Consider the following 27,701-nt stretch of genomic DNA (forward strand, 5'->3'; position numbering starts at 1 on the left):
ACAGCACAGTTGAGATAGGCGCTGCGGTCGCTAGAGCAGTCGGCCAGCGCCCCATAAGTTCTGCACTCTACTCACTGAGCGTCCAGTGGCATTCGCCATCACTCAGTGGACCTACCTCACTGAGGCTAGGCGCGAAGCCATCGACAGAGTTGCCAGAGTGCCAGAAGCATCACGCGCACTAGAGCACCAGCGCTAAGCCGGTGGATTGGGTGGACCCGGCGTCTTTGTAGGTTCAAAGTGACATTGATTGATTGAACAGAGAGAATAGAGAAGAGGTCAAAGGGAAACTGTCCGACCCGAAGCCTCAAACTATCAAGTGTCGCACGAGGGGGGTAAAGAAAGAGAGCGGAGGGAGAGAGTGTGGGTGAGTGTATAACAGATAGAAAGTCTCAGGCTGGCTGGCTGGGTTAATTTCTCTTTTCTGTGTAACCACCGCGATAGACTCTCAGCCATCGAGTTTTCTTCTCCTCTGCAGAATAAAAGAACAAAATCTTCAGCGGCCGGGCTCGCTAATACCAAAACAGGGCCACCTGCAGCTCTCTCACATCATCCTACCTGACCTTGCATGGACAAACGAAGAAAACGGCGCTACTGTCAATTTTTTCTCGTCTCGTTTGCCCGCAAAATGCAACCCTCGGGGCGCGACTTTGTGGGTTGCGTAGTTTTGGCACAGACTTGGACAAAAGCCTCACTCAAAGGACATGCATATCGCTCCTCGTCAGTGACTCCGTTATACAGGGTTTCGTCGTTAGTTTGAGAAACTTTTGGTGGGACATTGCTGCACGACTTTTTCTTGGCTTGTGCTCTCCATCTCAAAATCGCTCCCCGCCACCCCCAAGAAAAACCCCGCGAGTAATGGGCTCCATCCAGCTGGGAGATTTTTTTTTTCTGCGCCGGCCGGAGTCAATTGCAGATTTCCTGTCCAGAATTCAGCTGAGAGGCCGAAACTGGCTCTAGGCGAAGGCCTGGCCGTTTTTTTTTAAGTTTGCTGCTGGCGTGGCAAATCAATCGGCAACCATGGGAGTTTCCCGTGTTCGACAGCCTCCAGCGCAACTCCACCAGTTTACTTTTTTCTTTGTCTTTGTGGTGTGGGCTGTGCAACCCTGCAGAGGCTTTTTGCGCAGTTGATGTGAGCCTTGATGGTTCGCGAAATTCGTCATGACACGAAGTCACGTGGATGACGCGACACGTCTTTGTGTCTTAGTCAGCCGCCCAAAAGTCTGATTTCAGCCACAGCCTCGAGCTATTCTTAGCACCAGCTGGGTAAGGGTTTTCATGCCGCATTGACAGCACGTGATCCATATTTCTTGAGATATCTCCACGATGTGTTGTTTAAGATACACACAGAGTAGATGCTGCGAGAATTAGTAGATGGTACCTGATGACAGCGTATATATCTATTCTATTTCATGGCGTCTATTGGTATTATGTGTGCTTCTACGAGCATCATCTACCACTATAATGACAATAGTATAGCCACTGCCCCTCACCATCTTCATGAGACATTGTGTGCGTAATATACACGCGCTACCCGCGCTCCGGCTCATCTCCGCCAACCGCTTGTGAGCCATACGCTCCTCCGTCTAGAATGACTCCCTCGTTATTGTCCAAGTCATCTTGAACCCTTCTCCATCCCTTGCTGCGGCTGCTCCGGCCCTCTGCTTCAGCCCCTTTCCCTTTGGCATCATAGATAGGCCTCATCACGGCCCCCAGGAGCGGATTTGTACTAAATGCCCCGCCAGCGTTCTTGTTTCCAGATGTCTCTTGTAGGATGCCAGAGTCGATATCATGAGCTTCATCTTCCTCTGGTGTGACTGGGCGTTCGACAGGTGCAACGGTCTTTATAACTCGACGGCCAGCTAGATCGATGCTAATAACTTGCTGCCGCTTCTCATATTCTGGCCGTGCGCTCCATTCCATCTCTCGCATGATTTTCTGTTGTCTTTTCAACTCCTTTGCTCGTTCTTCGGGCGTCGCCCACATGCTGCCCATTCCACCCATGGCACCCGATACGTCGAAATCTGCCGCTTCATCTCTCACCGTGGTACGCTTGGCGTTTTGTGCCTGGAAATTCAGCAGCTTATCTCGATGGTCTCGTGCTTTGGCAGCCGCTTCAGACAGTGATGGAGCATCGCTATCCAGCCCTCGTGGCGGCGTAAACGGTGCGGGTGTCTTAGCAACATCTACCCTACGATGAGCCGCTACGTTCGCCGCCATCTTTTCCCTGCCACGCTCGTCCTTGAGCTCTCTAACCATGGCCTGGATTTCGTCGGAACTTAGTAGTGGTGTCCCGCAGAATGTACATGGTCCCAAACCTTCTTTCAAGCAGATGACCTTTCCGCAAGAAAGACAGTTGGGGGCCGCAGCTTGAAGAGGGTGTCTGGCTGCCACGCAATTGCATTTCCTTGACTTGGCGTCCTTCTCTAGCGTTGGGTTTGTCGTAATTTCTAGGGATCGGATGGCCGCATCCAGATCGGCCAACGCCGTAGACTGGCCTGCCATTGGCACGCCTCCTGAAATTGAAATCTTGGTGACATTTCCGTTGTTGGCCGGCTTTGGCGTCGATGTACGAGAAACTGGTGTAGACTTGGGCTTTGACTTTTTTGGATCGTCCGATATGAGATAACCAGCCGCTGTAGAATTTGATTGCTTTGGTGCTGGCACTTCAACCTTGGTAGGTTGTGCCGCCTTTTTAACAGTTGGTTCCTTGACAGACGGCCTTGCTGGCGAGGCTGTCCTTGACGGGCGATTGCTGCTCGGGGCGCTAGATCGCTGAGATATGTACTCTAGATCGGAATCCTTTTTATTGTATGCCTTTCCAGCTGGACCAGCATAGTCCTCGACTTTTCGGGCCTCTGGGGTGTGTATCGGCGCTTTCTTCTTCTTCGGCCCTCTGGTCGATCTCGGCACAGCGTCTATTGTTTCAGACGCGGCAGGTTTTGAAGCTTTTGACGGAGCTTTTGATATCGAAGCGGCTGGAAGGGCTGGAGCAGCTGCGGGAGCCGTGGGATCTTTTCGACGACCGTTGAAGGTGGATATAAAATCGATTACGGCAGGCGAATCACCAAGGAGGTTGCTAAAATGTGTGACGGCTTCGGGTTTGGAGAGTGTCGAGGCATAGTCGAGAACTTGCTGTAGTTCCTCATCTGGCAGCGGGAGTAGCTGGGCGAGCTGGTAGATGGACATTGAGGCGACGATTTCAGCAATATTACTTGTGTTGCGTATGTGTATAGAAGCTGGCTGTTGAATTCGGTGCAGGTATTGAATTGTGTGTCACTGTCACCAAGCTTGATATGGAGGGGCGCAAGTCAAACAAAGCTCCAAGCTGTTGGTCTTTATCAGTGGATGCAGGGACTTATCTGCAGCGGCGGATGAGTCATGCCGAAAAGAGAAATCACATCAATTTACATGGACTAAAATCTGGGGAAGCAGGCCACTCAGGGTGAGTACCGGCTGATTGCATTTCATGTTATTGCATTATTAAAGATTGTCAGTCAAATCAATGTTTTGGTTACTACGTAGGGACGGTAGAGTGCCACTGGTTAGCATAATGATGGTGGGGTTGGAAGTGGGAAGCGATCCCAGCCCAGCTTCAGCCTCTGTTCCCGGCACATTCGCTCCATGATTCACCGATACCCGCGTCATGATATGTATGTAGGCCGCTCGCTAATTTGAATTTATAACCTGCTCAGTACTAGGTAGATGTATAATTACAGCCACAAACGTGGCTCCTTCGCATAAAGTTGACGTGTTGTAAGCATATCGACACACTATTCAACATATAGTGGTTGTCTAATACCTAGGCACTGACACTCACACACACCAACCTTAACCAACAGCATAGCACAGAACAATCCCACCCTCTTCAACTCGTTTGCGTCTTCCGTCAGCCGGCCAAAATGACGAGATCTGCAGCATCCCGGCCATTTCGCTCCAGCGGCTCCTCTGGAACAAAACAAAGCCCGCAATTCCCTCCCATTGCCTCCCTCCGGCCGGTCCGTTGAGCTTGTGCCTGTCCGAGAGCCGCCCTTCACCCAAAGCGGGAACTTGGCCCCATCCAGCAAGTTCAGCCGGGAAATCCCGGATTATAGCCGGCCTTGAGCCACAGCCGTTGCGCATTTTGTCCTCACCAGCTACAAGAACCCTCACCATCCTCAGCGCCGAAACCTTTTCTTGCTCTCCACCAACCGCCCCAATCGCCTCTGTCCTTGGATCAATTCCTCGCATTTCTCTTTAGATCATCATGTTGGCTTCCAGAATCCAGCGCAGGGCTTTCTCTGCCTCTGCCCGCAACGTATGAGCCCTTTGTTCCCCCTCCCCCGCCTGTTCTTGTGTCTCAACGCCCAAAACTGTGTCTGTATACCTGATCGTGTGTGTGCTGACCAGCTGCTCTTTGGTGTATTAGCTGTCCAAGGTTGCCGTCCTCGGTGCTGCCGGTGGCATTGGCCAGCCTCTCTCTCTCCTGCTCAAGCTCAACACCCGCGTCACTGAGCTTGCTCTGTACGATATCCGTGGCGGACCTGGTAAGTCCACGTCGCTCCCCCTTTGCGCCAATTTTCCTCGGGCAGTCTGTTCCGGGCCTCCCAAAAAGTGTCAATGGCTAACCGTATCTTTTCTCTTGCTTGCCTACAGGTGTCGCCGCTGACATCTCCCACGTCAACACCAAGTCCACCGTCAAGGGCTATGAGGCTACCCCCAGCGGCCTTGCTGCCGCCCTCAAGGGCTCCGACATCGTCCTGATTCCCGCTGGTGTCCCCCGTAAGCCCGGCATGACCCGTGACGATCTCTTCAACACCAACGCCTCCATCGTCCGCGACCTGGCCAAGGCTGTTGCCGAGTCCGCCCCCGAGGCCAAGCTCCTCATCATCTCCAACCCCGTCAACTCCACCGTCCCCATCTGCGCCGAGGTCTTCAAGGCCCGTGGTGTCTACAACCCCAAGAAGCTCTTCGGTGTCACCACCCTCGACGTTGTCCGAGCTAGCCGCTTCGTCTCCGAGATCAAGGGCACCGACCCCAAGGACGAGAAGATCACCGTCATCGGTGGTCACTCTGGTGTCACCATCGTTCCTCTCTTCAGCCAGAGCAACCACCCCGACCTCTCCTCCAACGCCGAGCTCGTCAACCGTGTCCAGTTCGGTGGTGACGAGGTCGTCAAGGCCAAGGACGGTGCCGGCTCTGCCACCCTCTCCATGGCTTTCGCCGGTGCCCGCATGGCCGATGCTCTCCTCCGCGCCGCCGACGGCGAGAAGGGCGTCATTGAGCCCACCTTTGTCGAGTCTCCCCTGTACAAGGACCAGGGCATCGAGTTCTTCAGCACCAACGTCGAGCTCGGCCCCGACGGCGTTGAGAAGATCCACCCCATTGGCAAGATCGACGCCAACGAGCAGAAGCTCGTCGAGGCCTGCCTGGGCGATCTCAAGAAGAACATTGCCAAGGGTGTTGCCTTTGTCCAGGAGAACCCCGGTAACTAAAGCGACTTGAAATGCCGTTCAGCATGACTTGAGCGTTTTCTTTTTTTAATGAGACAAACGTCCGGAGGGGGAGATATAAGGGGGCTTCACGGGGACTGGCTCGCTGCTTGCAGGCGGCTTGGTTGGGCTGGGGCTTTGTGAGGATGGTACACGGAAAATATAGGGGAGGTTTGGATGAAAGAGAAAAAAAAACGTACGCACGAGAAAATCATGGCTTTTATGAGGCTCCCTATTTCCCCGCTGTTCTGCAGCTGCCATAGACTTCAATCGAGTCTCTGTAACATTAGCAAACAAAATAAATACAAGAAAATCCTAATTTCCAAGTTCTCCCCTTTTTCATCATTGTGTCTTTAGTACATAGGTGAGGTATGTATAATTGAACATAAATATCATTAAAAAGAGGAGAATTCTATTAGATTCAGGCTTTATCGGTGTCTACATTACTCGGCATCCCTTCCTAAGCATCTAACAGCATTATACAGCCTCCAACTCTATCAGTATACCTCTTTTCTTTCCTTTCTCTTCCTAAATGTTTTTCGCCGTCCGCCGGAAACCCAACAAAAAAGAGAAAATCATGATGATCCAGACGCCGCCGCCGCCGGCTGCTGACGGCCAGTAGCCCACGCCTCAATCTTCCTCTTGCGCTCCTCGACCCTCCTCTCAAACTCAGCCACCTTCTCCAGCCTCTCCTTGTCATCCTGCTCAGCCTTCTTCCTCTCCACCTCCTTCTTGCGCTCCATCTCGCGCTTGAGCTGCTCAGGGCGGCGCTCGGCGATGTCGCGCGGGCGGTAGTCGCTGAAGAACCTCTTCAAAACGACTTCAATAAGCCAGCAAAGCACGTAGTCCAGAACCATGACGGTAGACATCTTGGTCTTGAACTCGTCGGAGAAAGGCACCAGCTTCATTTGTTCGTTGATTTCGGGCATCAGCTCAAGAGCGCAGACGAAAGCGAGACCGGAGACACCGACGATACCGTAGAACATGGCCCTGTTCTCGGTAATGGACTCTCGGAAGGGTCGGCCCTGGTAGTTGATAGCGAATGTAGAAATTTGTTGAATCAGCTGCAGCAAGTAAATCGCAGAGTTGAGCAGTGACGGCGTAAACTCAGCCTCCAGATCAATGTCTCCGGAGCGTCTATAACAACATTAGTAAGAGATAAAATGGTACTTGGGAACGTTCTAACACTTACGGTTCAAGTCTGTCGCACAAACGAGCAATGTAGATGAGAGTCACAATATGAACAGCGAATTGTCCCAGAATAGATCCGATGATGTAGACGTTGAAAATGTTGGGTTGAGGTCGCTCTTTGCTGAGTCCCTCCACAACGCGAGCTCGGGAGATGCTCAAGAAGCAAACGGACATGAGCATACCACTGATGGTGTACTGCGTATCGCCGAATTTGATACCCTCAAGGTACAAAACAGACAGAGAGTAAGCACTGATCAGACAGTTCAGAGCAAGGATCTTGTACATCTGGATGGTGGCGACGAGGGTGCATCGGCCTTGACGAATAATGTTGGGAATAGCCATGACATCGCGAAGCTTGGACGTGAACGGAGCAGCAACGGAGGCGTCTCCCAATTTCAGAGTCGGAGGCTCGTCATCACCCATCTCAGCTTCCATCATGCTGCTGGTCAGTTGGTCAGCCAAACTGGCCGCCTTCTTATTGACTTGCTGCTGGCGATCGTTGATGAGATTCTGAGCGCCGGGAGAGGTAATGGTTTCCACAGGGTGGCCATGCTGCTTAATGTATTCCTCGGGCGTAATCTTCTTCCTGGTAGCTTCGCGCTCAATGGCCTTTTGGTAGTGGGGGTTGGTAGGTCCAGGTGCGTAGAGGTGGGCAATCATGACGGGGACAGGGGGTGCAGGTTGGTTGAAGCGCTTCATGAGCTCGCATTGCTTCTGGTACATTTCCTTGAGCTTGGTGTTGCGAGCGTGCTCTGCGATGCGAGTCAAGTCATCCTTGGTACCGTTGAGGAGAGCAATGCCAATGTGAGCCTGTTTCAAAGCGCCGACATCGTTGGTGCCATCACCAGCCATCAAGGTATAGTAACCCATATCCTTCAGACCGAGCAGAATATCTTCCTTTTGCTTTGGTGACACACGAGCATAGACCCAGGTATAGCGAAGAATGTCCTTCCATCCAGGCTGGCCCTTGTACTTGGCAAGAGCATATCCGGTGACGCAAATATCCTTGTTCTTGAGAATCTCCGGGTCGATGGGCTTTGAAGGATCCACATGAATGGTAACCTTGTCGTCAACGCTCTTCCAAATAAGCTGCTCGCCACCATGGTTATCCTCAGGGGCGTCCAGAATAAGAACATCGCGGTCAACGATTTCGACTTCACGGGCAACGTGCACAGCTGTCAGAGGGTTGTCACCGGTAATCATGACAACACGGTGGCTACTCTCGTTAAGCATCTGAACAGCCTCCTTGGCGTCTTCCTTGAGGGGGCAGTGAAGCACCAAAAAGCCAGCGAATGTGAGATCAGCCTCAACCTTTTCTCGCTTGAGGTCGTTAATTTTGCCAGAGCCCAATTCGGAATCAACAGTCAGTTGCTTGTATGCCAGTGCGAGAACTCGGGATCCCTTGCGTGTGAAGTATTTGTACGTTTCCTCGTAATCAGCGGGCACCTCGACGAGCATCTTTTGGATAGTCTCGGGAGCACCCTTGACACCAGCAAATGTACCCTTGATCTTTTGACCGGTGGCGGTGTGAATTCCATTGACAAAAGCAACGGAGCTCTGGCGCTTAAGTGCAGAGGAGAACTGGAAACGGCGCTTGATGTGAACGTTGCCTTGGGTAGTGCCAGCCTTGGGAGTGCTTGAGAGAACGTCATTACGGCCAAGGCCCCAGCCAAGAGAAGTAAGAGTAGCCTTCTCCATTGGGTCTCCCACAATGTCACCTTCATCCAATCGTACCAGGGCGTGAGCAGTAGCGAGTACCAATTGGGTCTCCAGGCTAGCCTCTTTGACGGCAATGATGGTAGAGTGGGCGCCATCGCCTTCTCGCTTGTCCTCAACGTCGGAATGGTTCAGGCCCAGCCCAGCAATACCTTCCACAACCAAGTCTTCACCAGTAAGCGTTCCAGTCTTATCGAAACAAGCGATATCGACACGTCCAGCAAATGGAATTCGGAATGGCTCTGTGCAGAAGATGGCCAGTTTGGCAAGGGCTGCCAAACTAGTGTTGACTGCGAGACTAAGCTCCATCGGCAGCTCGGGAGGCACAACACTGGTGATGATCAAAACGCAATCAAGTAGGAGCTTGGAGCGCTTGCGATCCCTTCGTACACCCTCGTCCCAGACGTACCAGGAGGCAGCGATCGCGAAGACGAGAAGAAACAGGATGAACAAGAGAGCCTCAAAGTTGTTGGCAGACACACGTTCAGTGGAGTAGATCATGGTTCGAACAAGGCTGCCTTGAGAAGTCTCGAAGCCAGTCTTGATAACAATAGCCAGAGCTCCATTGTCGGGGGCAGCAGGGACGCCTGAAGCCAACTTGGGCTTCTCCTGGTCAGGGTTTCCATGGGTGATTTGGAGAACTTTGGTACCACCCCACAAGAAGGCGTTCTTGTCGAGTCCCTCCGTCTCAAGTAGAGCATCGGCCGGGCGCAGCTGAATAGAGTCCTTGAGCAGCGGGGTACTTTCTCCAGAAAGCATAGCTTCGTTGACAATGGCAGTGCCTTCAACCAGGAGCATATCGCATGCGACGCCGCTGTCTTCCTTGGTTCGGCCAACGGACACAAGGTCACCAGGTAAGAGCGCATCGCTCTGAACCTCGGTCCATTTGCCAAGACGGTAGACCCAAACATCGTAGGGCTTAATGCTCATTCCGCGGAACTCATTCAGGGTACGCTGGCGCTGCCATACGACGGTGCTCTCAAATGCGACAAGCATGAAGAGAGTGAACAGCGAGTAGTACCAGTATTCATCGAGCATCCACAAGCCAACGCAGAAGATCTGGAAGACGAAAAAGGGCGCGACGGCATGCTCTTTGAAGAGTTCTGTGAATGTCGGAACGGGGATATCGAAAGTGTTTGTGCCATAGTGTTGCTCGATACGGGTCAACTCGGACTGCTTGTCGATACCCTTGGAAGCCTGGAACTGGCCAATGGTAGGCTTCGGCTCGCCATCGATAGGATAGGTGAGGGTCTTAAAGGTCTTGGTATCCGGATCGTAGAGGAAACGGCGTTTCTGGAACAGGAATGAGAGATTGGTCTTGCCCCCAACCTAGCGAGTAAGTTGCGTTAGTTAATGGCGGCACGATGGTGGGCTGAGGACCGAATAGAAAAGACGTACCTTGTCCCGCAGCAGCTTGCAGATTTCGCTGGAGCCGGCGTTCGCAATGGGAATAACTTTAACAAGCTGAGCATCCTGGATATCCTTGTCCTGGACCTTGGTCGCAGTGAATCGCGCATCCAGACCGACGCTCCAGTGCGTGCTCAACCAAACAAGAGACTGGAGGGTGATGATGGTCCCGCACCAGACGAACGTCCATTCGGAGGCGCCAATGTGCTTTTCGTAGAGATCCGGTGTCAAGTAATACCTCAGGAAGATGGGCCACAGAATGGCAAAAGGCCAGACATAGGCGTGGAAGTGGAAGGGCAGCGGACGAAGCAACTCCGCATGCTTAATCTGCGGGTTGTCCACGAGAGCTGCCATGACAGGCAGATGATGTGAGGCACCCCAACGGCCTCCGGACAGCAAGTAGAGCGGCGCGAGGGTTCAGCAGTAAAGGGCCGACGCAAGTCCGGTCATTGAAGATGTGAAGAGAGAAAAAGGCCAGACGGAAGCCTCGTCGGCGGAGTTGGAGAATTCCACAAGATTCGGCCGGCCGCTTCCAAGCCGCGATCTGTACTTTTCATATGGACTGGACTAGCGAGCATTTGGTGGCGAGTACATTGGGCCCTTAGTCAGCTATCGGAGGCAATAGAAGGCCGCTGATAAGGACGGAGAATCCGCACGTCATTTGTCCCCCGCCAAGCGGAATATGGGCAAGCAAAAGTACCAGTCTAGTAGCTGCTTCTGTATAAATTGGTATTCTATTTTGATGGCTTACAAGATCTTATTTAGCATAAGTGATAAACTCCTGTTCGCTGTATGGTATAAGTGCGTCAGCTATGTAGAGGCGCCCTGGAAGTGAAAGTACATGGACCTGAGCTTTGAAGCGTGCAGTGGTAACCACGCCACTAATGGCGCTGACGGGACTCCAGAGCTGAGTACAGGTACCCGCATCTGTAGCTACCTACATCACGCTGATACCAAATGCATGAAACAAGCACAGCATACGGAATACATCCAGTGCTATTTACCACCTATTCGAGGCAGAGATACAAGGAACGCTTCGTGCTACTAGAAACTAACATAAGATGGAAATTTTAGACGCGTAATCACAGACTATAGGTGCCTATACGGATAACCCAACGGCCATGAGAGCAGTAATGGACCACCCCTCTAAAAAGTAGACGTCTTGCAGATACTTGACCTATCATGGACTTGGCAAAGTTGTCTTAGAACTGCAACTAAAAAGGAAGATGTTGTTACTCTGACCGTATGAATCTCAACTTTCTCATGCATTGTAGGGAACGAGACCGCCAACACGGACATATAAGGGATGCTTAATAGGGTGAAAGCTAATGCATAAGGCCTACCCGTGAGGATAAGCAGGCAAATATTAAACCAGTGAAGAGCGATTGATCGGCTGTGCAATTTGATTCATGGCGTAGGCTGAAATATGATGCATTGTAGGAGACAGCCATACGATGAATATAGGGTTATTTTTAGTATCTGTATCGTGAATATGACTTTATTCCTTGGTTATGCCCATAACATCCAATGTTTTGTATCAGTGAATTGTACTTTATCCGGCATCCTACTATTAACCTAAGCTGCAATTATATGTTTTCCAACTCACTTGCCGCCTCGTACCGCATCCCTTCCATAATCCTCACTCAATCCAATGCAAAACACCCTAACCGTTAGAATTTCGTATTTTCAGTTTCCGTATTTACCATGACAAACTACCAAGCTTACATCGAAGCGAGTAGGGGTGCAGCTATTGCGACGCGCCGTAGTAATTTATCGCAGTGTCAAAGGCACCTGTCATCTCCGCCTTCAACGCCAGACCACCAGGCTTCAGAAGAAGAGGCTCAGCTGCTATAACAGCATCTATAAAATTCGATGTAGCAATTTTCATTGACTCAAGTTGGGTTAAAATCCAAGATGCACCCTGCATAGCCTCCCAATCGCGTTCCTGGGCCCCTACAGTTACTAATGAAGCCAGCATTGTGGGCACTTGTAGTTGAATGTCGGCAAGGATGGTTGTGCCGGCCACTGTACTGAATGAGACAGTAGACTTGATATCAGAGACTGTAGTCTCTAGAATAGAAACAAGATTGGCAATATCGTCTCGGATGGTAATTGCTCCAGCAAAGCCGCTGTTTGGGAAACCATTCAAGTCCTGGTTAAGGGTAAACCAACCCGGGCCCAACTTCTGTGTAATGTCATTCTGAACGGTAATGACGTCGCGCCGAACGAGAGGAGTAGCAGTGGTAACAGTGGCAGTTAAAGCCAGCCAAAGGACTTTTGCGATGGCTGCCATTTCGTTATTTTTAAGTAAAAACCGGCTAGAGAGAATGTATGATCAAAGGGACAGTAGAAATAGGTAAACACCGTTGGCGGTGATGGTGCTTGAGAAGGCAAGAGAACCTTGAAGCTTATGCTTTATATCTGATTCACTAGATGGGACGTGGGTAGATATGAGTACAGCCATTGTGTGATGAAAATGCGTGTCCTGGTAATAAACACCCATGTCTCAGCCGTAAACGTGTAAGAGTATGTCTCAGTTGTCCATACGCGGGACTCAGGAGAGTGACAAAACTGCAAATTGCTAGAGAAGAAGCGCCGAAATATACGTCTGCTATCCTTTGAGCGCATATCCTTTCCATGTGTAGGTTTTGATGCCGGTTGCCGTAAGACAATAAGCGGGCGAAGTGGACCAACACGAAATGTCTTAGTCTGGAAGAGGCGGTCAACGTAAACTGAAGTAAAATCGTTATTAAATGAGAGAAGCTCAGCAAGCCAGCTGATATAATGTCTTAGGTAGTTGACAATATTACCCAACCGTGGGCGTTGCATCAGGCTATGTTGTCTCAAACGATTTGGAGCGTGTAATAGGGCCAAAGCAAGGATTCACATCACATCGTTGGGCGAAATGAGTCAACCATTCTACCCTAGTAAGGCATTTGCCGTCTATTAGGGATAGTTTCCCCCTAATTCACACGAGAGCTCTCCATCAAGATATGACATGTCACACTTTTTAGCCTGGTCAAGATCGCGGCTGGAGGTTAATGCCTATATATCCCATATTCACTGTCGTGTAAATAATTTTAAACATAAGGCATATCTCATCACTTTTACATTTATTTTCTCAATCATACTCTCCCGCAGCCCAACCACTTCAACGAGTAATCCTGTCATAAAAATGGTGTACCTTACCAAGATCCTCTTACTTGCTTCAACTGCTGCTGCCATCATCCTCCCCCGCGATGCGACCACAGTTGAGAACGACATAAACCAAAGAATCGGCCCTCAATGGACTACCCTCAGGAACAACATAGATAGCTATCCTGCGAGTGGCTTACAAGGTGCATTTAATATTCATGACTATGTACAGAGTCTCGTTGTCATCACAAATGAGGCGACTTCCAACGTCAACGCCGCCGGCTCGTTTTCAGAAGCAGACGGCACCACTATCCTCACAGACTTAGAGTCTCTCGCCCCCACGTTCCTTGGCGCACTGTCAGCTATAGGAGATCAGGCCCCGGCTTGGGGTAACTTGCGAGGTGGACAAGCTGTGATTCTTAGTGATTTGCACAATCTGAATTCATCTTTTATTGGCTTTGTCAACGCGCTAACAGCAGCCTCGCCTGCTGACCTTGTTCCTGCGGCTATGAGTGTTGGAGCACAAGTGGCAGATGGGTTCAATAGCGCTATTGCCGCCTATTCCGGTTAGACATTGGTCATATATATTGGTATATATATATATGCTGTTGAAGATTAATGGCTTCTGATAATTTGTTGTATGCTGGACGTGGTGTAAATTCTGGGCTATAATTCAAGGAGAGAGGGACAAAATGAATAGGATGATAGGACGGGTGAAGGGGTGACGTTCTACAGCAACTTAATATCCAATAAGATAACTTCCCTAAAAAGCTTCATCATGTCACACAATAAGGAATACTAAATGTAGAATGGCATTGACTGGCAGCCCATTATGATCCATCAAAATTTTAGATATCCATAACCACACATGTATCACCATGTATTTTCACATACCTTCAAAAAAATAGTTTCAAGAGACTCCCAGCCAAAGACACACTGAGCAACACAGTTGCAAAATGTTCTACAGGGCATCGCTGCTGAAAGGAATCTTGACTTGACCCAACTCATCAACATCCAGACTCAAGTCCAAGCCGTCGAGGTCAGTGTTCATGTTCCAAGAATCTGCCCCAGTCGCTAATCCGAAAATTTGCTCTAGAATTCCATCGCTCTCATCTTCGTGCCCTTCCTCCGGAGCAGATGATCCCTCACCAACACCCCTCGGAATTATCCTACTCGGTGACCGCAGCAACGCATCTGCTGCTTTGAGCCGTATCATGTCATTCAGCCGTTTGTCGTAGGTTAAGAAAGGGGATATTGTCTGATACATTGCGTGAAGGAAATCTGCAGGTCCGTACTTCCAACGCTCTCGTTGTGCACCAAAATACGATTTGCGGCGAGAGTTGTAGGATTCCTGTACGAGAGGAGTGCTGTAGGTACTGGTGGTGCATAATATCACATCTGCTAGTGTGTTGGTGATTTCAAAGGATTTAATCAGCTAAGTCATTGTTAGATCCCAGCGCAGAAAGTTATATATATCTATGCAATATTACGTACCTGGTCCCTTCCCAATGAAACCAAATGTTCCTTGGAGTTGACTGTAATTGAAGAAAGAAAATCTTGTGCTATTTGAGACGGAAAGAGAAAGGTCATCGAATCGTCGTCCGCAGAGGACGACAGCAAACTTCGAGACATGGCTTGTTGCCAAATCAAAATTCGCATCCAATGCCTGGTAATATTATAATCTGCCCGTTGCACCAAATCGTATTCAAAAGCCTTTGGGGCGATGCTTTCTAGAGATCGCTGGACCGCTACGAGACGATGCTGATCAGAATTGCCTTGAAAGCTTTCGTATATATACCGGGCAGTACGATAAAAGAAGGCGTCAAACGCCGCGAATAATGTGGCAAGTTCGATCAGCCCCTTTCCATACTTGTCGAAGTCATCCATATTGTCCACCGGAATTCGAACTGTATCAAGTATGGAGATGGGAAGATCATGTTGGATGGCGTAGCCCCTGAGATTGAAAAACAGAGTATTAGCTCTCATGCTTCTTTGAATTGGAGAGATAGTTTCAAATGTAGGCTACCTTTCGCTAACCCACAAGAGGATATAAACGAGACGCTTGTGAGCATTTACTGGAGTTTGACCATCATCGATGTCATTTGAAAGTCGGCAAGACTCGAGCTCTATCCGGTCTAGACGAAGGAGTCGAGCGATTGAGACGCCTTCTTGTAGATAGACCATGGATGCATTTCTGTTGTCAGCCTTGGCATGGTAGACATGGAGAAAGAAAGACGTGAGGGCACCCTCAACGGAAGGATGCTCTCGATAATTTGTTAGATTGCGATGTCGGTTACACTCCTTCTCCATATATTCGCTAGTAATATGAGGTGGAATACCATTCATTGCAGTCAAGTTCAATTGCGCCATTGTCGCTGAACATAGTGCCAGTGTCATGGGATAAACATCATCATATGGCGAATCACTTGTTTCCAGCTTCTCAAGCCTGGTGATTAGATCCGGCACATGGAGGACTGGCCAGACGGGATACATGCGGGAACTGTAGGCCTCAATCACCGGTCTGAGTATAGACAGAGGCAGCCTTTCTGCCTTGTCGTAGGCCGGAGCATTGGCGGCGAATCCCGCCGAGTTTGGATCGACATGTCCGGGAGAAGCTGGAGGCTGGATCTGAGGGTCAACTCTCCATTTCCAATTGCACCGCTGCGTGAGTTTGGAAGTCTTTGGGCCGCGTTTAAGCACCGGCTTCAAATAGGTGCATTCGAGTGGAGGTTGTGCGTCAAGGCACTTGCGGCATGGCCGGCCATTGTCGCACCGAGTTTTGCGTTGAACACAGAAATCGCAGGATCTCTTGGCCATGGGCGGTTGATCGCAGATAATGGAACAGAGCCCCAAAAAAGCTGAGTCCGGAGTAATTTAAGGAAATACTGAAGGCTCTGGCCGGACAATTACTGAGCCCAGGCCTGATACCGGTCACGGTGGAGCGGAGGACGAATGACAACCATGGCGTTGGGCTTTCGTGCAAGTTTGTCCGTCGAGCGAGTCACGCATAACTCTGGGTACAGGCTTTATGTATGGAATACGAGTGTAAGTGCATGTACTATGCGTTCGACACTCAACTGGCCCCCACGAACGAGGGGGTTAAGCGGGGGTTGGAGGTTGAGGGGATGCGTTTACGATGAGCTAAAGAAAAGCTCCGACTGCGGTGCCATGCCGGGTATCGGGTTGGCTAACCTAGAATTATAGGCAAATCCGGAGTGTGCGGATAGATGCTGATTTCAAATTGATTTGCATCATGTGTCACTTACACGGGGAAGAACTTCTTCAGCGCCAAAGGGGTTTGAGCAATGAAAGACAATACTGAAAGATTTATGAATTCATGTATCTGTAATCAAGCTACACATACCTGATGCAAGGTAGTAGGTTTGTCAATCCTTGCTGCTTCGACTTATACACGGAGTACATCTGTCTTGGGATGTGCATTTGAAGCAAGGCAGACAAACAACGTCAGACGAAAGAAAGTGCTGACGCAGGCAGCCAAAATACTAATATTGCCAATCATATGCACTCAATAAATGCATCACCGTAGCCAAACTCGATTAAGGCTGCCGATCAGGTTTGGCCACCCGGACAAATGCTGGACAATTTGGCAAATTGGCGGGGAAGTTGGAGAAATTGCGTCGAGGCTGTACGAACAACCAGCGCGTGACTACACTATCTCAACCGAGCGAATCAAAGCATTTGGTGGTCATGATGGAATTGATGTTTTTCGTCGCGAGTGCTATAAAAGATCAAATGTCATCTATCGTAAGGACGTGGTATATAAAGTTGTTCAGCCACGCTACGAATAGACATCTATCCGCCATCTATCCGCGACTACTGCGTCTATCCGCAAGCACTCTGATACACACTGTCGTTACGTCTATCCGCGACCGTATCCTCCTGCGACAATGGTCAACATTCCCAAGACTCAAACAGCGGCTACTGTCCCAAAACTTGGCGGCGGAGTTGTCTTTGTGCATGACTATCCGGTGCCGCAGCCGGGTCACAATGAAGTCTTAGCAAAAGTTCTCTATTCGGGAGTCTGCCAGAGCGGTAAGAATGAAATCACTTACACCAATCTGTATTTCCGAGACAGGCATACTCTTGATTACGATTCTAAGCCTTACTCCGTGCAGATCTCCACACTCAAGCTGGCATCGCAGCGTCAGCTCAGGGAACACCAATTACGAATGTCAAGCTACCTCATGTTGGAGGGCATGAGGGTATCGGGCGCATCATTGCCTTGGGCCCTGGAGTAGATGAGGACATCAAAGTTGGCACATATGTTGGTATCAGATTTGCCAGTCGAATTTGCCGGCGGTGCAATTTTTGTTTGGCTGGAAAGGAGCAGCATTGCATTAAGAGCACGAACCACTTGCATCATGAGGATGGAAGCTTTCAGGAGTATATCGCCTTGGATGCTGGCTATCTTACCCTGCTACCTGATGATATCGACCCTGTTACCACCGGACCTGTTCTCTGTGCTGGATTGACCACTTATAAGGTAAGTTGTGAAGTATTCTAATATGCAGCTGTCAATGCACCGGTAACTAACAGCGACTATCAGGCAGTCAAAAATTGCAACGTCAGCGCAGGAAATTCCGTCGTAGTTGTTGGTGCTGGTGGCGGATTGGGCCATCTAGCAGGTATTTATCACATGAATATCTCCATATGATCTTATAAATACTGATGGCAAATGCTTAGTTCAATATGCATTGGCACAGGGCGCCATTGTATATGCTGTTGATGGTGGTGCCGAGAAAGGAGAGTTCCTGAAGTCACTTGGTGTAATCGGCTACGTCGACTTTACAACTACTCCCAATCTCATTGACAAGATTCACGAGATTACCAACGGGGGAGCAGATGCCGTCATAGTAACGGCGGCAAACCCAAAGGCGTTTGCTCAGGCCGCCGAAATGCTCGCCGTTGGGGGAACACTTAGCTGTGTTGGAATTCCTGCAGAGAGAGGATATCTCGAAACGCCCATCAGCACCATCGTAATCAAGGGTCTTCATATCACTGGTAACCTGGTTGGATCGCTCAAGGAATGCTTGGAGGCGGTGGATCTCGTACGAAGAGGCATTGTGAAGCCCAAGGTTACAGTTCGTCCGTTTGAGGACTTGCCCAAGATTTATCAGGAGCTGGAGAGGGGTGATGTTTTGGGCCGTATTGTGCTGAAAATTGCGAAGGACGAGTGAGTGGATATCAAGATGGAACACCGCACTCGAGACTGTCACACAGTAGGGTAGAATCCATAACTTAGGTAAAAATTACTGTTCAAAACCACAATAATTTGTCTTCTGATGTTGTTCCTCTTTCGACTTACAAAACTATCATGATCAATGTATTGTAGATCAGTGAGCAACTTCTCACCAATGCGGCTAAAGTATACCGCCGCAGTATGCCGCTGAGCTATGCCGCAGCTCAAGTCGCAATGTCTTGCTTCACGCAACCGCATTGTCTTGCTTCACGTAGTCGCAATGTCTTGCTTGCTCGGCGTTCGTGTTCTAACCCAAGTAAGTACCCCACGGCACTAATCATGTTCCCCAAACCAGAGTTCTAGGTTGCATACCAGCGGATCGGGTTCGATCGGGCTCGGAATTACGGGCCACTATTGGACAGGCCATGAGCCGTAGGGCGCGCCAAAAAGAGACATTCGGCCTGGACTTCTCTAGTCGCCAGTAACTTCTGTAAGCAATTGCGACATCGAATTGACGTTTCGATGGGCTCCAGAGAATCAAATCGTCGAGTCGATTGGGCTATATAAACCAAGACCGTCCCCCATCAGTTTCCGTCTCTTATCCTCTTTCCTCTGACTATCATCTCAAAGTATCATAGTGACTCTCGAAATCTCACTAGTAAAGGATACCTATCATATCACATATTACAACCTCAATCATGTGCCTAACAACTGGCAATTCCTCATCTACTGAGCGGGCTACTTTGAGCGCCGCTGCCAGAGCTGTGGTGCCGAACCATCCCGCTGCCCAAGAGGCCCTCGAAGTTGCTCTCAAGTCGCTTTCACCATCTCTCTTCAATCACAGCCTCCGCCTATATATCTACGCACAAGCGCTGCTCAACTCGTCCTCAGCTGGGCTGCCCGGTTCCTTTGAAGCCTTCAAGGGGGTTTCAGTTGAGCCTCATGTGCTCTTCGTTGCTTGTATCTACCATGATCTGAGCACAGTGGAGAAGTATGACGGCAATCCCAAGCGCTTTGAGATTGTTGCTGGCGATGAAGCCGTGCAACTACTACTGAAGCACGGCGAGAGTGAATCGGCCGCCAGGGAAGCCTGGCTCGCCATGTCACTACATACCACGCCTCATATTCCGGAGAACCTTGGAGGAGCCATACAGGCACTCCGGCTGGGAATAAGGACCGAGTTTCGCGGATACGAGCTGGCGAAAGAGGCGCTCACAGAAGAGCAGTGGAGGGTTGTCAAGGAAGACTTGCCTCGTCTTGAGATTGAGAAGGATCTATCTGATGCAGTTGTTCGACAGGCGTTGGCGACTGAGGAAAAGGCACCAAGAATGACATGGGCAGGAGAGCTATTGAAGTGGAAGAAGGCGAACCCAGATTACCAGGGCACCAACCAAGCATTTTAAGTCGATAACGGACCTAGATGATTTGTGAATAGTTGAGAGCAATTACGGCGTACATAGTATAATTCAAGAAAACTTCGGGTACCTGCATCGATAAAGTATTGATGTCGTTGCAAATAGATCCGATTTGGCAAGGAGCTATTATGTGTTGCTACCAACATTTTGAGCTTTCGATCCTTGTCCATGCCGCTTCAATCATGCATGAAGCGGTGCGATCTATTTAGGCTCATGCGTGTAAGATTGAGGTCGTCTTGCTCGTTTTGACTAAAACACATCCCGCATTACGTCAACTTTTGATTACAATGATTAGAATACCTTTTGACGCAATCCGTCTAGCATCGGAGGACTCATCATTAAGAATCGACATTGGGATCGAGTGAATTCATTATGCCGGGCCACGACCCACTGGAAACGGCTAAAATAACAGAGAATGGCGGCAAGACAGAGAGATACCGAGAATAGCCGATTCCTAAATTACAGGTAACTAAGCCGTGCGAGTATTCTCTCACCTTGAGACAACACTTTCGGAGCCTCACCTTGTGTATTGACACGGAGTAATAACGGAACATAGCAAAGATGAAAAGCACGGTTTCAAAAATCAGAGGCAATGTTGCCATTCATGCAATGCGACCGTCGTCGGTTCGCAGTCTGACAACCACAGCTAGATTACGTGCCGCAACGCCGCCACCAGCATCGGAAAATGGAGCAGTTAACTCAAGGTGGCTGTCGGACTTGCAGAAGAGATTGAAGCAATCCCTGTCACTCAAAATTGCACCGAAAAAGGTAGACGAAGTGAAGGAACGACTCGCATATCTGGATGAGAATTGGCTGGAGCTCTCAGCCGGACGAGAAGGATACTTGGTTGATCCGGAAAGGCGAGGGTTGGATAGACATATGGTGCAATGGGGAGACATGGTGAGGATACGATACCCTTTAATGCTGTGTTGAAATAGGAACAGAGTTAACCTCCTCTCTTCTCGTTGGTTAATGAAGGACATGATGGTAAGTCGCCCAACTTTGAGATGCGCTCACTTTAAAGCTTCATTCTAATGACGTATTTACATCGCAGGGTAACTAGCTACAACATTCCGCAATTATTTTCAGTTACTAATTCTGCCAAGGACATGTCAATAACGTCATCTACAATCGGCTCGCCGAGTCTGGTCGTGTCAATTGGACAAGAAACCTTGCACAATTTTCAGACCCCAAGTACCAACAGGAATGGTACGATCTCATGTCGCCAAAGAGCATCGGCCTCATCTTGGCCAGTATCAGAACCGACTTTAAATTTGTAAGCCTCCTTCAGTTCTCCTCCGTAAACCAGTGCTGATTTCGGCAAAGCCAATGACTTTCCCAGACCGTGTCACAGTTTTGCATAAGCTGGTCACGAAGCCGGATTACAGCTCCGACCGCTTCTACTTGGAAGCCGTCATGTATTCCGAGCAGCAAAGACGACCTGCGGCGAAGTGCTTTGAGGATATCGTGGTCTACGATTACAGAGCGGCTAAGAAGGCACCATTGAAGCCTTTTATGGTTGATGAGCTGCAGGCGACTTATGATCTACAAGAACAGAGGCAGAAGGATGCTGAGAAGAAGGTAGCCGAGCTACAAGCATTTGTTCAACAGGTAGAGGAGAGCGCTGGTGCTGCATAGAAAGGTATAGACAGGCTCTATTTTTGGGGTAGATACAGGTCAGGTAGTTTTAGAATATTGTACATATACATTCACGTAACAACCCAGGAGGCAGCATCCCAACTTTGGACTTCTGAATTACCGACAGGCCAGGTCTATACATACGGTTATGTCACTTATACGCAATAGGAGCAGTTCTTATAAATATATAAACATAAGCATCATCAATTCGTACTTATCCACTCATCTTCGCAAAGCAAAGCGCAATATATACATGAAGAAAAAGGATATATACATCATAAAAGGGCATGTATGTGCATAGTGACAAGAGGAAGTGAAAATGCTCATCCTCCTAATTTGCCACTGAGCCTGAGACGATCTCAGGCCTATGTACTGTGGTATCGCATGTCACAAACAGCTACTTCAAGAGCACAAGGTTCTTAGGTAGAGTACTGAGCGACGTAGCCAACCTCCATCATGCTTCCGTAGCCATCGAGGGTAGCGCTGTTGGGGTTGCCAGGCTATTACATGTGTTAGCTGTGTCTGATCAAACTAGAAGTAGATGTTATGGAGGAACGTACCCAGTTGCCACCGACAGCAACGTTAAGAATGAAGAAGAGGGGGCTGTGAGCAATGTTGTTCCAGACGTTCTGGTTGCCAATGCGGGAACCAGTGATCTGGAAGTAGTTGGTGCCGTCGAGAGACCAGGTGAGGGTCTCGGACTGCCAGCTGCTGGGAGTGCGGTCGATCTCAACACGCCAAGCGTGCCAGTCGTTGACGTTGGCGATGTTGACAGGGCCTCCAATACCGTTGCCCTCGTTGCAGATACCGCCGGGGAAGACGTCGCAGTGAAGGGTACCGTGGCCGGTAGCCTGGCCGTCGACAGTCTCCATGATGTCGATCTCACCACAGCTGGGCCAGCTGCCGCCGGGTTGACGGAGGGAGTCACCCAGCATCCAGAAAGCAGGCCAGATACCCTGCTTGTTGGCCTGAGCGTTGCTGCCGAAGCGGATGGCGGCTTCAAGACGGGTGACCCTGCCGGCCTGAGGGGTGAATGTGTACTTAGACTCAAGACGACCGGAGGTCCAGCCACCGAAGGTGCTGGTTCCCTTGCTGCTATCCCTCCAGGGGACGAGCTGGAGGGTGCTTCCACCACTGAGCTGAACATTGGCGGTGCTGGAGGAGTAGGTCTCCTGCTCGCCGTTGACGTTCAAGTTTCCGGTGATGATGTTCCAGTTGCCCTGGTTAGGAGAAGTGCCACCGTTGCCAGCGAAGGTGTCAGTCCAGACCAAGTTCCAGCCGCTGTAGGTCGGGGGCTGCCAGGCGTCGGTAGCACCAATAAAGGCGAGGACGGCGGCAGCAACCTTGGGAGACCACATTTTGTATATGTTTCAAAAAGGGGTTAAAAGGAGGGTATATAGTATGTACTGATGTTGTATATACAACTTGAGGATGGGTATATGTACAAGGATAGGGGCTTTCGTAGGAAAGGAGAGACTATGCAGGGCTCCTGAGCCAAAAGAAGCTTCTATATCGTCAAGATATTGATGGTGATACAAAAAGAAAAAAAGGGATCGACGAGAAGAAGCCTGCTCCTTTATGTAGAGCAGCTTCGAGATCGAAATCGACAGAGAATCCTGATTCTGTCCCGGGCTTGCCTAGTGACCCCAAGTCATACCCAATGCCGTTTCGGAAGGTGAAAACTCTCCAAGAGACTATACACAGGCATGCCACCAATGAAAGCAAGGACACGCCATTGTCATCCGTGATAACAGCGAGAGAAGGCCGGAGCCGTGATTGGGCCGCAGTGGGGAGCGAATAGACAGATGCCCTCGAGCCAGGGCCATATGAACCCACGGCGTGCCTGGCCAAGAGACAAAGAAGCTCCCCAATGACCTTGGCCCACCAAGCCAGAAGGGGGACCATGTTCCGGGAGACGGACTAATTGGTGGAGAAGCGCTTCAAGACTCGATTGGGGTTATCAAGGGTTGTAGAGTCGAAATGCTACCTCGAACAGGAATCTGTGCGCGTCTTCTGACGGACGGGCCGATAGGCTGGATGCAACACGTGGGACGATGGTCTTTGGGACAGAGAGCCATTATTAAAGTCGCTGGATCTTTCATGCGACCAGGATACATGATGATGATGGGGTTCCCGGATGAGAGATTGAGGGCATGATCGGGTCAATCTGCCGCCCGGTATCGAGCTTGCAACAGCGAGCAACGATCTACGTCGTCATGATCCATGTGTTGTCTCAGTCCGAGACAACACATGGGATAAGGACGGGAGTGATAAGCCTAAGGAGAAATAGAGGATAATTTCCTGCTCACTTGTCTCCGGGGCCATGTCGCTCCTTCGGTGTCAAGATCCGCAGGTCCGTCCTATTAAGGAGAGGCGGTAGCCATGAGAGATAGACGAATAGCATAAGATCCCACGGCGCCAAGAGAAGCTTGGCCCGGATGGCGCCGCGTACCATTGCAGATGGGGGCTTTCCGCTTCTTCTCTTCCACCTTACTATTCGAAGGAGACCATATCGAAAGGGCCTTGTGCCTGACTGTTGGTCATGGCCCCCTGTCGCGCATGGGGTCGTCTGGGGTGCAGAAGCCACCACGCGCGAACGACTACTAGGGGCGAAGGCAGACCGGCGTTTGAGGCGGCATTAACATGATTCGATGGCGCATTGAGCTTGTGATGAAGGTAATCTATCACAACGCGCCAGCACTTGGTCACTAGCAGCTACAAATGCCCGAGCCAGATGATGGCCGATCATGGCAGTCATGTTCACTCACCACCCTCATGAGTCCCTTGTAAGCCCATCGTGAAAATGTCACGCTGCCATTTCGAGCGAACTCAAAACCTGGGGTTGCTATCAGCGTGACTGATGGAACGCAAGTAGGGCCGCCTGGCCTCCACACCATCTTTCCATCACACGCGGGTACTATCAACTTGGGAATTGCCGCCCCGGAGCCACGAGTTTTAGGCGCCTCCCGGATCAAGGTTAGCGGGCGAATATTGTGAGCGAGTGGGAATATGACTACTGGGATCAGGTCTGCTCCTGATCCCTCCCCCGGGAATAGGACGAGTGAGATGTGAGCTTCCATGGAAGACACAGGGCTAGTTTCTGGGCCAGCTTCCCGCGAGTCATATTATTGTATATTTCAGACTGCGTGTATAATTTCAGTGATGCATTAGTATATCTGCTAGCCATTCAGGCAACTTCCATGAGCGGCAACGGCTGCCATATAGCCGCAGATAATATGTGGCGCCAATAGCCGGCACTTTGGCTGTGTGCCCGACATATGGCCGTCAAGGCTAGGCAAGATTAGACGTTTGATGTTTCTGGCCCTGACGGAAGGATTGCGATGCTTGAATCGATTGCTAGGGGAATCCCTACTCCACCGCCGATCATGTTGTATTTTGTATGGTCAAAGATAGAATACGCTTCGAAGCGTACATTAATACTCGCCGGACAGTACAAGTTCTGTCCATGTGAAGACCTTGTCTTCTCCAGACATCCTCGGTACTTGTATTGAGCCTCGCTGCCGGCTAAAATCTCCCTGCAGGTATCTCCCTGAAGGGACAGCGTCATGTCAGCATACGTACGTACTTAGAAGGACCTGCAATCACCAGCCTCTCATCAGCTGCGGCTGTACGTGTATGTATGTATGTAAGCCGCCGGGGACCTGCAGATTGCATTTGAGCGCTAAGCTGGAAGTTCGAAAGAATCAGTCCCCAATAGAGCAGAGCGTTGCACCCGACGTAATCAGCGTCCCATTGAAGAAGCTTCAGAATAAGCCTCACCCGCATGTCGAGGCTCTCAGCCAGCCATGCTGTGCGACATTGCCGCTCTTCTGTGCATCCACAGATCTTTCCTGCTGCCTCATCTGGATTGTCGTACTCGTACACACATAGAGAGACAACACGTGCTGGGGATGCTGGGACTGAGCGTATTCGATTAGCTCATGTTCTAGGGCCAGCTTTTGACAAGAACGGTAATCTTTGAGAGATGCCTTTTCAGGACAGAGTCTGAGCGCGCGTGGAGTCGTAGTCTCTCGGGAAGCCTCTCGGGACAGTCTCGCTCATAAGAGGTTCCCGGCGCATTGGCGGCTTATTACATGTGTGCTACCGAACCTTGTAATTCCCCTTTCAAGTCAATTCTTCGCATATGAAGGATCGGAGCTCTGATCCTGGTCCTAGAAGCAGCGTAATCGTTGGCCCCTCATGGTGAACCTGGTCATGAAAGCTTGTCTACATGTATAGGCGATTACCACCACTCCGAGAGTGCAGATCTTCCGGCTGTGGCCTCGATCTCTATCAGGTCTGAATAGTGTCAGGGACATCATGAGGTTATAACACAGTTTTCCTTCCCATCGTATCATGTCTTTTTGATGTACGATTGCGCCCGCATTTAGGTTTTTAAGACATCTTATCGCCGAAATAGCCATCGGACTTTTATCCGGAATGCTCACGGATGCTGTGAACCCCGCGTTTTTTTGTCTTTGACCCCCCATAAGCCTGGCCGTTGTTACGGGGAATGAAATCATAATGTGGTTTCTCTCCAAATTGGAGACAACTGGATAGTATGGGAATAAAACTCTCACGGACGGTCTCCCGGGTTTAACCCCGATTCCGTTCTGATATAATAAGTCTACTAGAGGGATTTCATTGTTGTGTTCCTTGCACCATCAAACCAATTATTGCTGGCTAGTTCATCTTGCTTTTGAACTTCCTAGTCCGACAACTGTGGTCTCTTTGTTTTGTCTTCTGTTCTCATCCCACCCGATCCATCAGCGCGCCAAAAATGTCCGCCGCAGCCGCAGTTTTTGCTCCGGGAGCAACCGCCCTCATCACCGGCGGCGCTTCCGGCGTTGGCCTGGCCATTGCTAAGCTGTGCCGCAGCAAGGGTATGAAGCTGCTGCTTGTAGATCGCAACGCCGAGGCCCTGGAGAAGGCCAAGGTTGAAGTCGGCTCATCATCGTCAGATGTAGCCACCTCGGTGCTTGATGTCAGCAAGCCCGATGAATGGACTTCGCTTAGGGAGCAGGCCACAAAGACTTTTGGCTCGATTGAGCTTCTCGTTTTGAATGCTGGCATTGGTGCTAGGGGGACCTGGGGAGATGCTGACTACTTTAGAAATGTACGTTGCCAAACCATCTGGAGGGGGGAAACTGGAGCTCGATGAAGAAGATGGTGATGGAGCAGAGGGATGGTATTTCCACCACTGACGGTAATGCGTACTACATAGATCCTCGAGACGAACCTTTTTGGGGTGATCCATGGAATCAACACTTTCCTCCCGGTAGTTCAAGAGGCGGCGAAAAGCCGGCCCACATCCATTGTCATCACCGGCAGCAAGCAAGGCATCACAAATCCCCCAGGAAATCCTGCCTACAATGCCTCAAAATCTGCCGTTAAGACCCTTGCCGAGCATCTTAGCTGGGACCTTCGAGACACCAAGACCAGTGTCCACCTTCTCGTCCCGGGCTGGACGTTTACTGGCATGGTAAGTGACCGTTGTCGAATCTTGTGTCCTATTCTTCTTATCCTCATGCTTCATCTTATTTGACCCTTCATATTATTTTGATGTTGCATGAATCTCACGTGTTACACTCATCTCTAGACTGGGGGAGGTCAGACCAAGGAGAAGCCGGCGGGCGCGTGGGCACCAGAACAGGTAGCCGATTACTTATACAAGAAGATGGAGCAAGACAAATTTTATGTCATCTGCCCTGACAACGAGACCGCAGAGGAGACGGACAAGAAGAGGATGCTGTGGAGCGTGGGAGACATCATTAAAGAACGGCCGCCGCTTACGCGCTGGCGACCAGAGTGGAAGGAGGAAGCAACAGAGACCATTGCGAAGACTCAGATCTGAATGGCGTTTTGTCCGCCATGGCTCTTGGCGAAGTGGAAGTGATAAGGTCGGTTAACCAAAATAGACGGATGACTCAACCGCCTGCTTATTTGGGTCTCTTGTCATATTGCTGTTATTGACGTCGGGTTCATGTCGGGTTGATACCGAGGCTGGCTATGTAAGCGGAGTTACACTTGATAGAATAGTTTCGTCAATTCAGGCCAGACTATTCATCGTCGCATCTAACCACCTTGGAAGTGTAACGTATTACCAGCCTGATTTAAATTAATCGGCGATGCCATCATATGTATGATGGAGTGCTGTCAGTTCCGGCGTCAATTCGGCGAAAGGACTGTATCCCACATGTAGGCTAACCCTAGTCAGTAGCTAGAGAAGCATTTCTGGTGTGGTAGCCCATCAACTAGATGAACACACACCTCTTCTGTCAAATTTGAGTGCTGAATGCGCCTCATGCCCTCTTAGAGATGAACGACAAGGGTTATGGCAAGGCACAAAACGTTCCCCGCAACGTAATTGGTGTAAAGAAGGGAGAACTATAGAAGAAACAGAAACTATCCGATCCTCAAGCCGGGCCTTCGAAATACGCCCGAGTCTCTCGGCTTTTCAATCGGGAGCATCACCACGCCCCGCTTGAAGATAGAGTCACATCTGCAGACTGGTAAAATATGGGGAAATTC

The 27,701-nt window shown here is 50.1% G+C and overlaps 11 protein-coding genes across 11 annotated transcripts; 6 read left to right on the top strand and 5 right to left on the bottom strand.

Annotated features, from left to right (window-relative positions):
* Nucleotides 1-1,257: 1,257 nt before the first annotated feature.
* Nucleotides 1,258-3,298, bottom strand: V8C40DRAFT_252477 (putative zinc finger motif, C2HC5-type-domain-containing protein). Its single transcript, XM_083217399.1, has one exon. The coding sequence runs from the start codon at nt 3,184-3,186 to the stop codon at nt 1,528-1,530; it is 1,659 nt and encodes a 552-aa protein (XP_083070137.1). The 5' UTR covers nt 3,187-3,298; the 3' UTR covers nt 1,258-1,527.
* Nucleotides 3,299-4,131: 833 nt separating this feature from the next.
* V8C40DRAFT_252481 (malate dehydrogenase MDH1) lies at nt 4,132-5,802 on the top strand. Its single transcript, XM_083217400.1, has 3 exons — nt 4,132-4,294; nt 4,406-4,523; nt 4,633-5,802. Exons 1-3 carry the CDS (start codon nt 4,244-4,246, stop codon nt 5,469-5,471), a joined length of 1,008 nt encoding a protein of 335 aa, XP_083070138.1. The 5' UTR covers nt 4,132-4,243; the 3' UTR covers nt 5,472-5,802.
* An 84-nt stretch (nt 5,803-5,886) lies between these two features.
* V8C40DRAFT_69375 (ion-transporting P-type ATPase SPF1) lies at nt 5,887-10,332 on the bottom strand. Its single transcript, XM_083223316.1, has 3 exons — nt 9,774-10,332; nt 6,661-9,704; nt 5,887-6,605 (listed from the first exon to the last, which is right to left on the bottom strand). The coding sequence occupies exons 1-3, from the start codon at nt 10,134-10,136 to the stop codon at nt 6,044-6,046; spliced, it is 3,969 nt and encodes a 1,322-aa protein (XP_083070139.1). The 5' UTR covers nt 10,137-10,332; the 3' UTR covers nt 5,887-6,043.
* A 1,197-nt stretch (nt 10,333-11,529) lies between these two features.
* V8C40DRAFT_281456 (cell wall mannoprotein 1 family protein) lies at nt 11,530-12,075 on the bottom strand (the record flags this gene model as incomplete). The annotated part of the gene is made up of 1 exon (XM_083221611.1): nt 11,530-12,075. The coding sequence occupies one exon, from the start codon at nt 12,073-12,075 to the stop codon at nt 11,530-11,532; it is 546 nt and encodes a 181-aa protein (XP_083070140.1).
* Nucleotides 12,076-12,957: 882 nt separating this feature from the next.
* V8C40DRAFT_268681 (cell wall mannoprotein 1 family protein) lies at nt 12,958-13,488 on the top strand (the record flags this gene model as incomplete). Its single annotated transcript, XM_083219979.1, has 1 exon — nt 12,958-13,488. The coding sequence occupies one exon, from the start codon at nt 12,958-12,960 to the stop codon at nt 13,486-13,488; it is 531 nt and encodes a 176-aa protein (XP_083070141.1).
* Nucleotides 13,489-13,524: 36 nt separating this feature from the next.
* Nucleotides 13,525-15,908, bottom strand: V8C40DRAFT_252487 (Zn(II)2Cys6 transcription factor). Its single transcript, XM_083217401.1, has 3 exons — nt 14,944-15,908; nt 14,412-14,871; nt 13,525-14,352 (listed from the first exon to the last, which is right to left on the bottom strand). The coding sequence occupies exons 1-3, from the start codon at nt 15,732-15,734 to the stop codon at nt 13,879-13,881; spliced, it is 1,725 nt and encodes a 574-aa protein (XP_083070142.1). The 5' UTR covers nt 15,735-15,908; the 3' UTR covers nt 13,525-13,878.
* Nucleotides 15,909-16,178: 270 nt separating this feature from the next.
* V8C40DRAFT_252488 (zinc-dependent alcohol dehydrogenase) lies at nt 16,179-18,206 on the top strand. The gene is made up of 5 exons (XM_083217402.1): nt 16,179-16,298; nt 16,413-16,970; nt 17,054-17,421; nt 17,485-17,563; nt 17,622-18,206. The coding sequence occupies exons 2-5, from the start codon at nt 16,826-16,828 to the stop codon at nt 18,113-18,115; spliced, it is 1,086 nt and encodes a 361-aa protein (XP_083070143.1). The 5' UTR covers nt 16,179-16,298; nt 16,413-16,825; the 3' UTR covers nt 18,116-18,206.
* A 392-nt stretch (nt 18,207-18,598) lies between these two features.
* Nucleotides 18,599-19,669, top strand: V8C40DRAFT_252490 (uncharacterized protein). Its single transcript, XM_083217403.1, has one exon. It carries the CDS (start codon nt 18,816-18,818, stop codon nt 19,518-19,520), a length of 705 nt encoding a protein of 234 aa, XP_083070144.1. The 5' UTR covers nt 18,599-18,815; the 3' UTR covers nt 19,521-19,669.
* A 353-nt stretch (nt 19,670-20,022) lies between these two features.
* V8C40DRAFT_252493 (thioesterase-like superfamily-domain-containing protein) lies at nt 20,023-21,373 on the top strand. Its single transcript, XM_083217404.1, has 4 exons — nt 20,023-20,432; nt 20,511-20,519; nt 20,638-20,808; nt 20,859-21,373. Exons 1-4 carry the CDS (start codon nt 20,094-20,096, stop codon nt 21,168-21,170), a joined length of 831 nt encoding a protein of 276 aa, XP_083070145.1. The 5' UTR covers nt 20,023-20,093; the 3' UTR covers nt 21,171-21,373.
* On the bottom strand, nt 21,357-22,731 carry V8C40DRAFT_69424 (concanavalin A-like lectin/glucanase domain-containing protein). Its single transcript, XM_083223317.1, has 2 exons — nt 21,731-22,731; nt 21,357-21,670 (listed from the first exon to the last, which is right to left on the bottom strand). Exons 1-2 carry the CDS (start codon nt 22,526-22,528, stop codon nt 21,590-21,592), a joined length of 879 nt encoding a protein of 292 aa, XP_083070146.1. The 5' UTR covers nt 22,529-22,731; the 3' UTR covers nt 21,357-21,589.
* A 2,932-nt stretch (nt 22,732-25,663) lies between these two features.
* V8C40DRAFT_252499 (SDR family NAD(P)-dependent oxidoreductase) lies at nt 25,664-27,543 on the top strand. The gene is made up of 3 exons (XM_083217405.1): nt 25,664-26,286; nt 26,395-26,652; nt 26,770-27,543. Exons 1-3 carry the CDS (start codon nt 25,951-25,953, stop codon nt 27,022-27,024), a joined length of 849 nt encoding a protein of 282 aa, XP_083070147.1. The 5' UTR covers nt 25,664-25,950; the 3' UTR covers nt 27,025-27,543.
* The last annotated feature ends 158 nt before the right edge of the window (nt 27,544-27,701 follow it).

Source organism: Trichoderma camerunense (genome assembly GCF_050948025.1).
Source record: "Trichoderma camerunense strain CBS 138272 chromosome Unknown V8C40scaffold_16, whole genome shotgun sequence".
Taxonomy (NCBI): domain Eukaryota; kingdom Fungi; phylum Ascomycota; class Sordariomycetes; order Hypocreales; family Hypocreaceae; genus Trichoderma; species Trichoderma camerunense.

What these genes read in the sequence shown, in the direction of transcription:
- V8C40DRAFT_69424 (XM_083223317.1), bottom strand. Translation starts at nt 22,528, where the DNA reads ATGTGGTCTCCCAAGGTTGCTGCCGCCGTCCTCGCCTTTATTGGTGCT. An exon ending in TTGCTGTCGGTGGCAACTGG is followed by an intron (nt 21,671 to 21,730) that starts GTACGTTCCTCC and finishes CACATGTAATAG; the next exon opens with CCTGGCAACCCCAACAGCGC.
- V8C40DRAFT_252490 (XM_083217403.1), top strand. Translation starts at nt 18,816, where the DNA reads ATGTGCCTAACAACTGGCAATTCCTCATCTACTGAGCGGGCTACTTTG.
- V8C40DRAFT_252477 (XM_083217399.1), bottom strand. Translation starts at nt 3,186, where the DNA reads ATGTCCATCTACCAGCTCGCCCAGCTACTCCCGCTGCCAGATGAGGAA.
- V8C40DRAFT_252499 (XM_083217405.1), top strand. Translation starts at nt 25,951, where the DNA reads ATGTCCGCCGCAGCCGCAGTTTTTGCTCCGGGAGCAACCGCCCTCATC. An exon ending in ATGCTGACTACTTTAGAAAT is followed by an intron (nt 26,287 to 26,394) that starts GTACGTTGCCAA and finishes CGTACTACATAG; the next exon opens with ATCCTCGAGACGAACCTTTT. An exon ending in GCTGGACGTTTACTGGCATG is followed by an intron (nt 26,653 to 26,769) that starts GTAAGTGACCGT and finishes ACTCATCTCTAG; the next exon opens with ACTGGGGGAGGTCAGACCAA.
- V8C40DRAFT_252481 (XM_083217400.1), top strand. Translation starts at nt 4,244, where the DNA reads ATGTTGGCTTCCAGAATCCAGCGCAGGGCTTTCTCTGCCTCTGCCCGC. An exon ending in TCTCTGCCTCTGCCCGCAAC is followed by an intron (nt 4,295 to 4,405) that starts GTATGAGCCCTT and finishes TTGGTGTATTAG; the next exon opens with CTGTCCAAGGTTGCCGTCCT. An exon ending in CGATATCCGTGGCGGACCTG is followed by an intron (nt 4,524 to 4,632) that starts GTAAGTCCACGT and finishes GCTTGCCTACAG; the next exon opens with GTGTCGCCGCTGACATCTCC.
- V8C40DRAFT_252488 (XM_083217402.1), top strand. Translation starts at nt 16,826, where the DNA reads ATGGTCAACATTCCCAAGACTCAAACAGCGGCTACTGTCCCAAAACTT. An exon ending in TTCGGGAGTCTGCCAGAGCG is followed by an intron (nt 16,971 to 17,053) that starts GTAAGAATGAAA and finishes TACTCCGTGCAG; the next exon opens with ATCTCCACACTCAAGCTGGC. An exon ending in CTGGATTGACCACTTATAAG is followed by an intron (nt 17,422 to 17,484) that starts GTAAGTTGTGAA and finishes AGCGACTATCAG; the next exon opens with GCAGTCAAAAATTGCAACGT.
- V8C40DRAFT_252487 (XM_083217401.1), bottom strand. Translation starts at nt 15,734, where the DNA reads ATGGCCAAGAGATCCTGCGATTTCTGTGTTCAACGCAAAACTCGGTGC. An exon ending in CTCTTGTGGGTTAGCGAAAG is followed by an intron (nt 14,872 to 14,943) that starts GTAGCCTACATT and finishes TTTCAATCTCAG; the next exon opens with GGGCTACGCCATCCAACATG. An exon ending in TTTCATTGGGAAGGGACCAG is followed by an intron (nt 14,353 to 14,411) that starts GTACGTAATATT and finishes ACAATGACTTAG; the next exon opens with CTGATTAAATCCTTTGAAAT.
- V8C40DRAFT_69375 (XM_083223316.1), bottom strand. Translation starts at nt 10,136, where the DNA reads ATGGCAGCTCTCGTGGACAACCCGCAGATTAAGCATGCGGAGTTGCTT. An exon ending in GCAAGCTGCTGCGGGACAAG is followed by an intron (nt 9,705 to 9,773) that starts GTACGTCTTTTC and finishes CTTACTCGCTAG; the next exon opens with GTTGGGGGCAAGACCAATCT. An exon ending in TTGTGCGACAGACTTGAACC is followed by an intron (nt 6,606 to 6,660) that starts GTAAGTGTTAGA and finishes ATGTTGTTATAG; the next exon opens with ACGCTCCGGAGACATTGATC.
- V8C40DRAFT_252493 (XM_083217404.1), top strand. Translation starts at nt 20,094, where the DNA reads ATGAAAAGCACGGTTTCAAAAATCAGAGGCAATGTTGCCATTCATGCA. An exon ending in TCAGAACCGACTTTAAATTT is followed by an intron (nt 20,809 to 20,858) that starts GTAAGCCTCCTT and finishes ATTTCGGCAAAG; the next exon opens with CCAATGACTTTCCCAGACCG.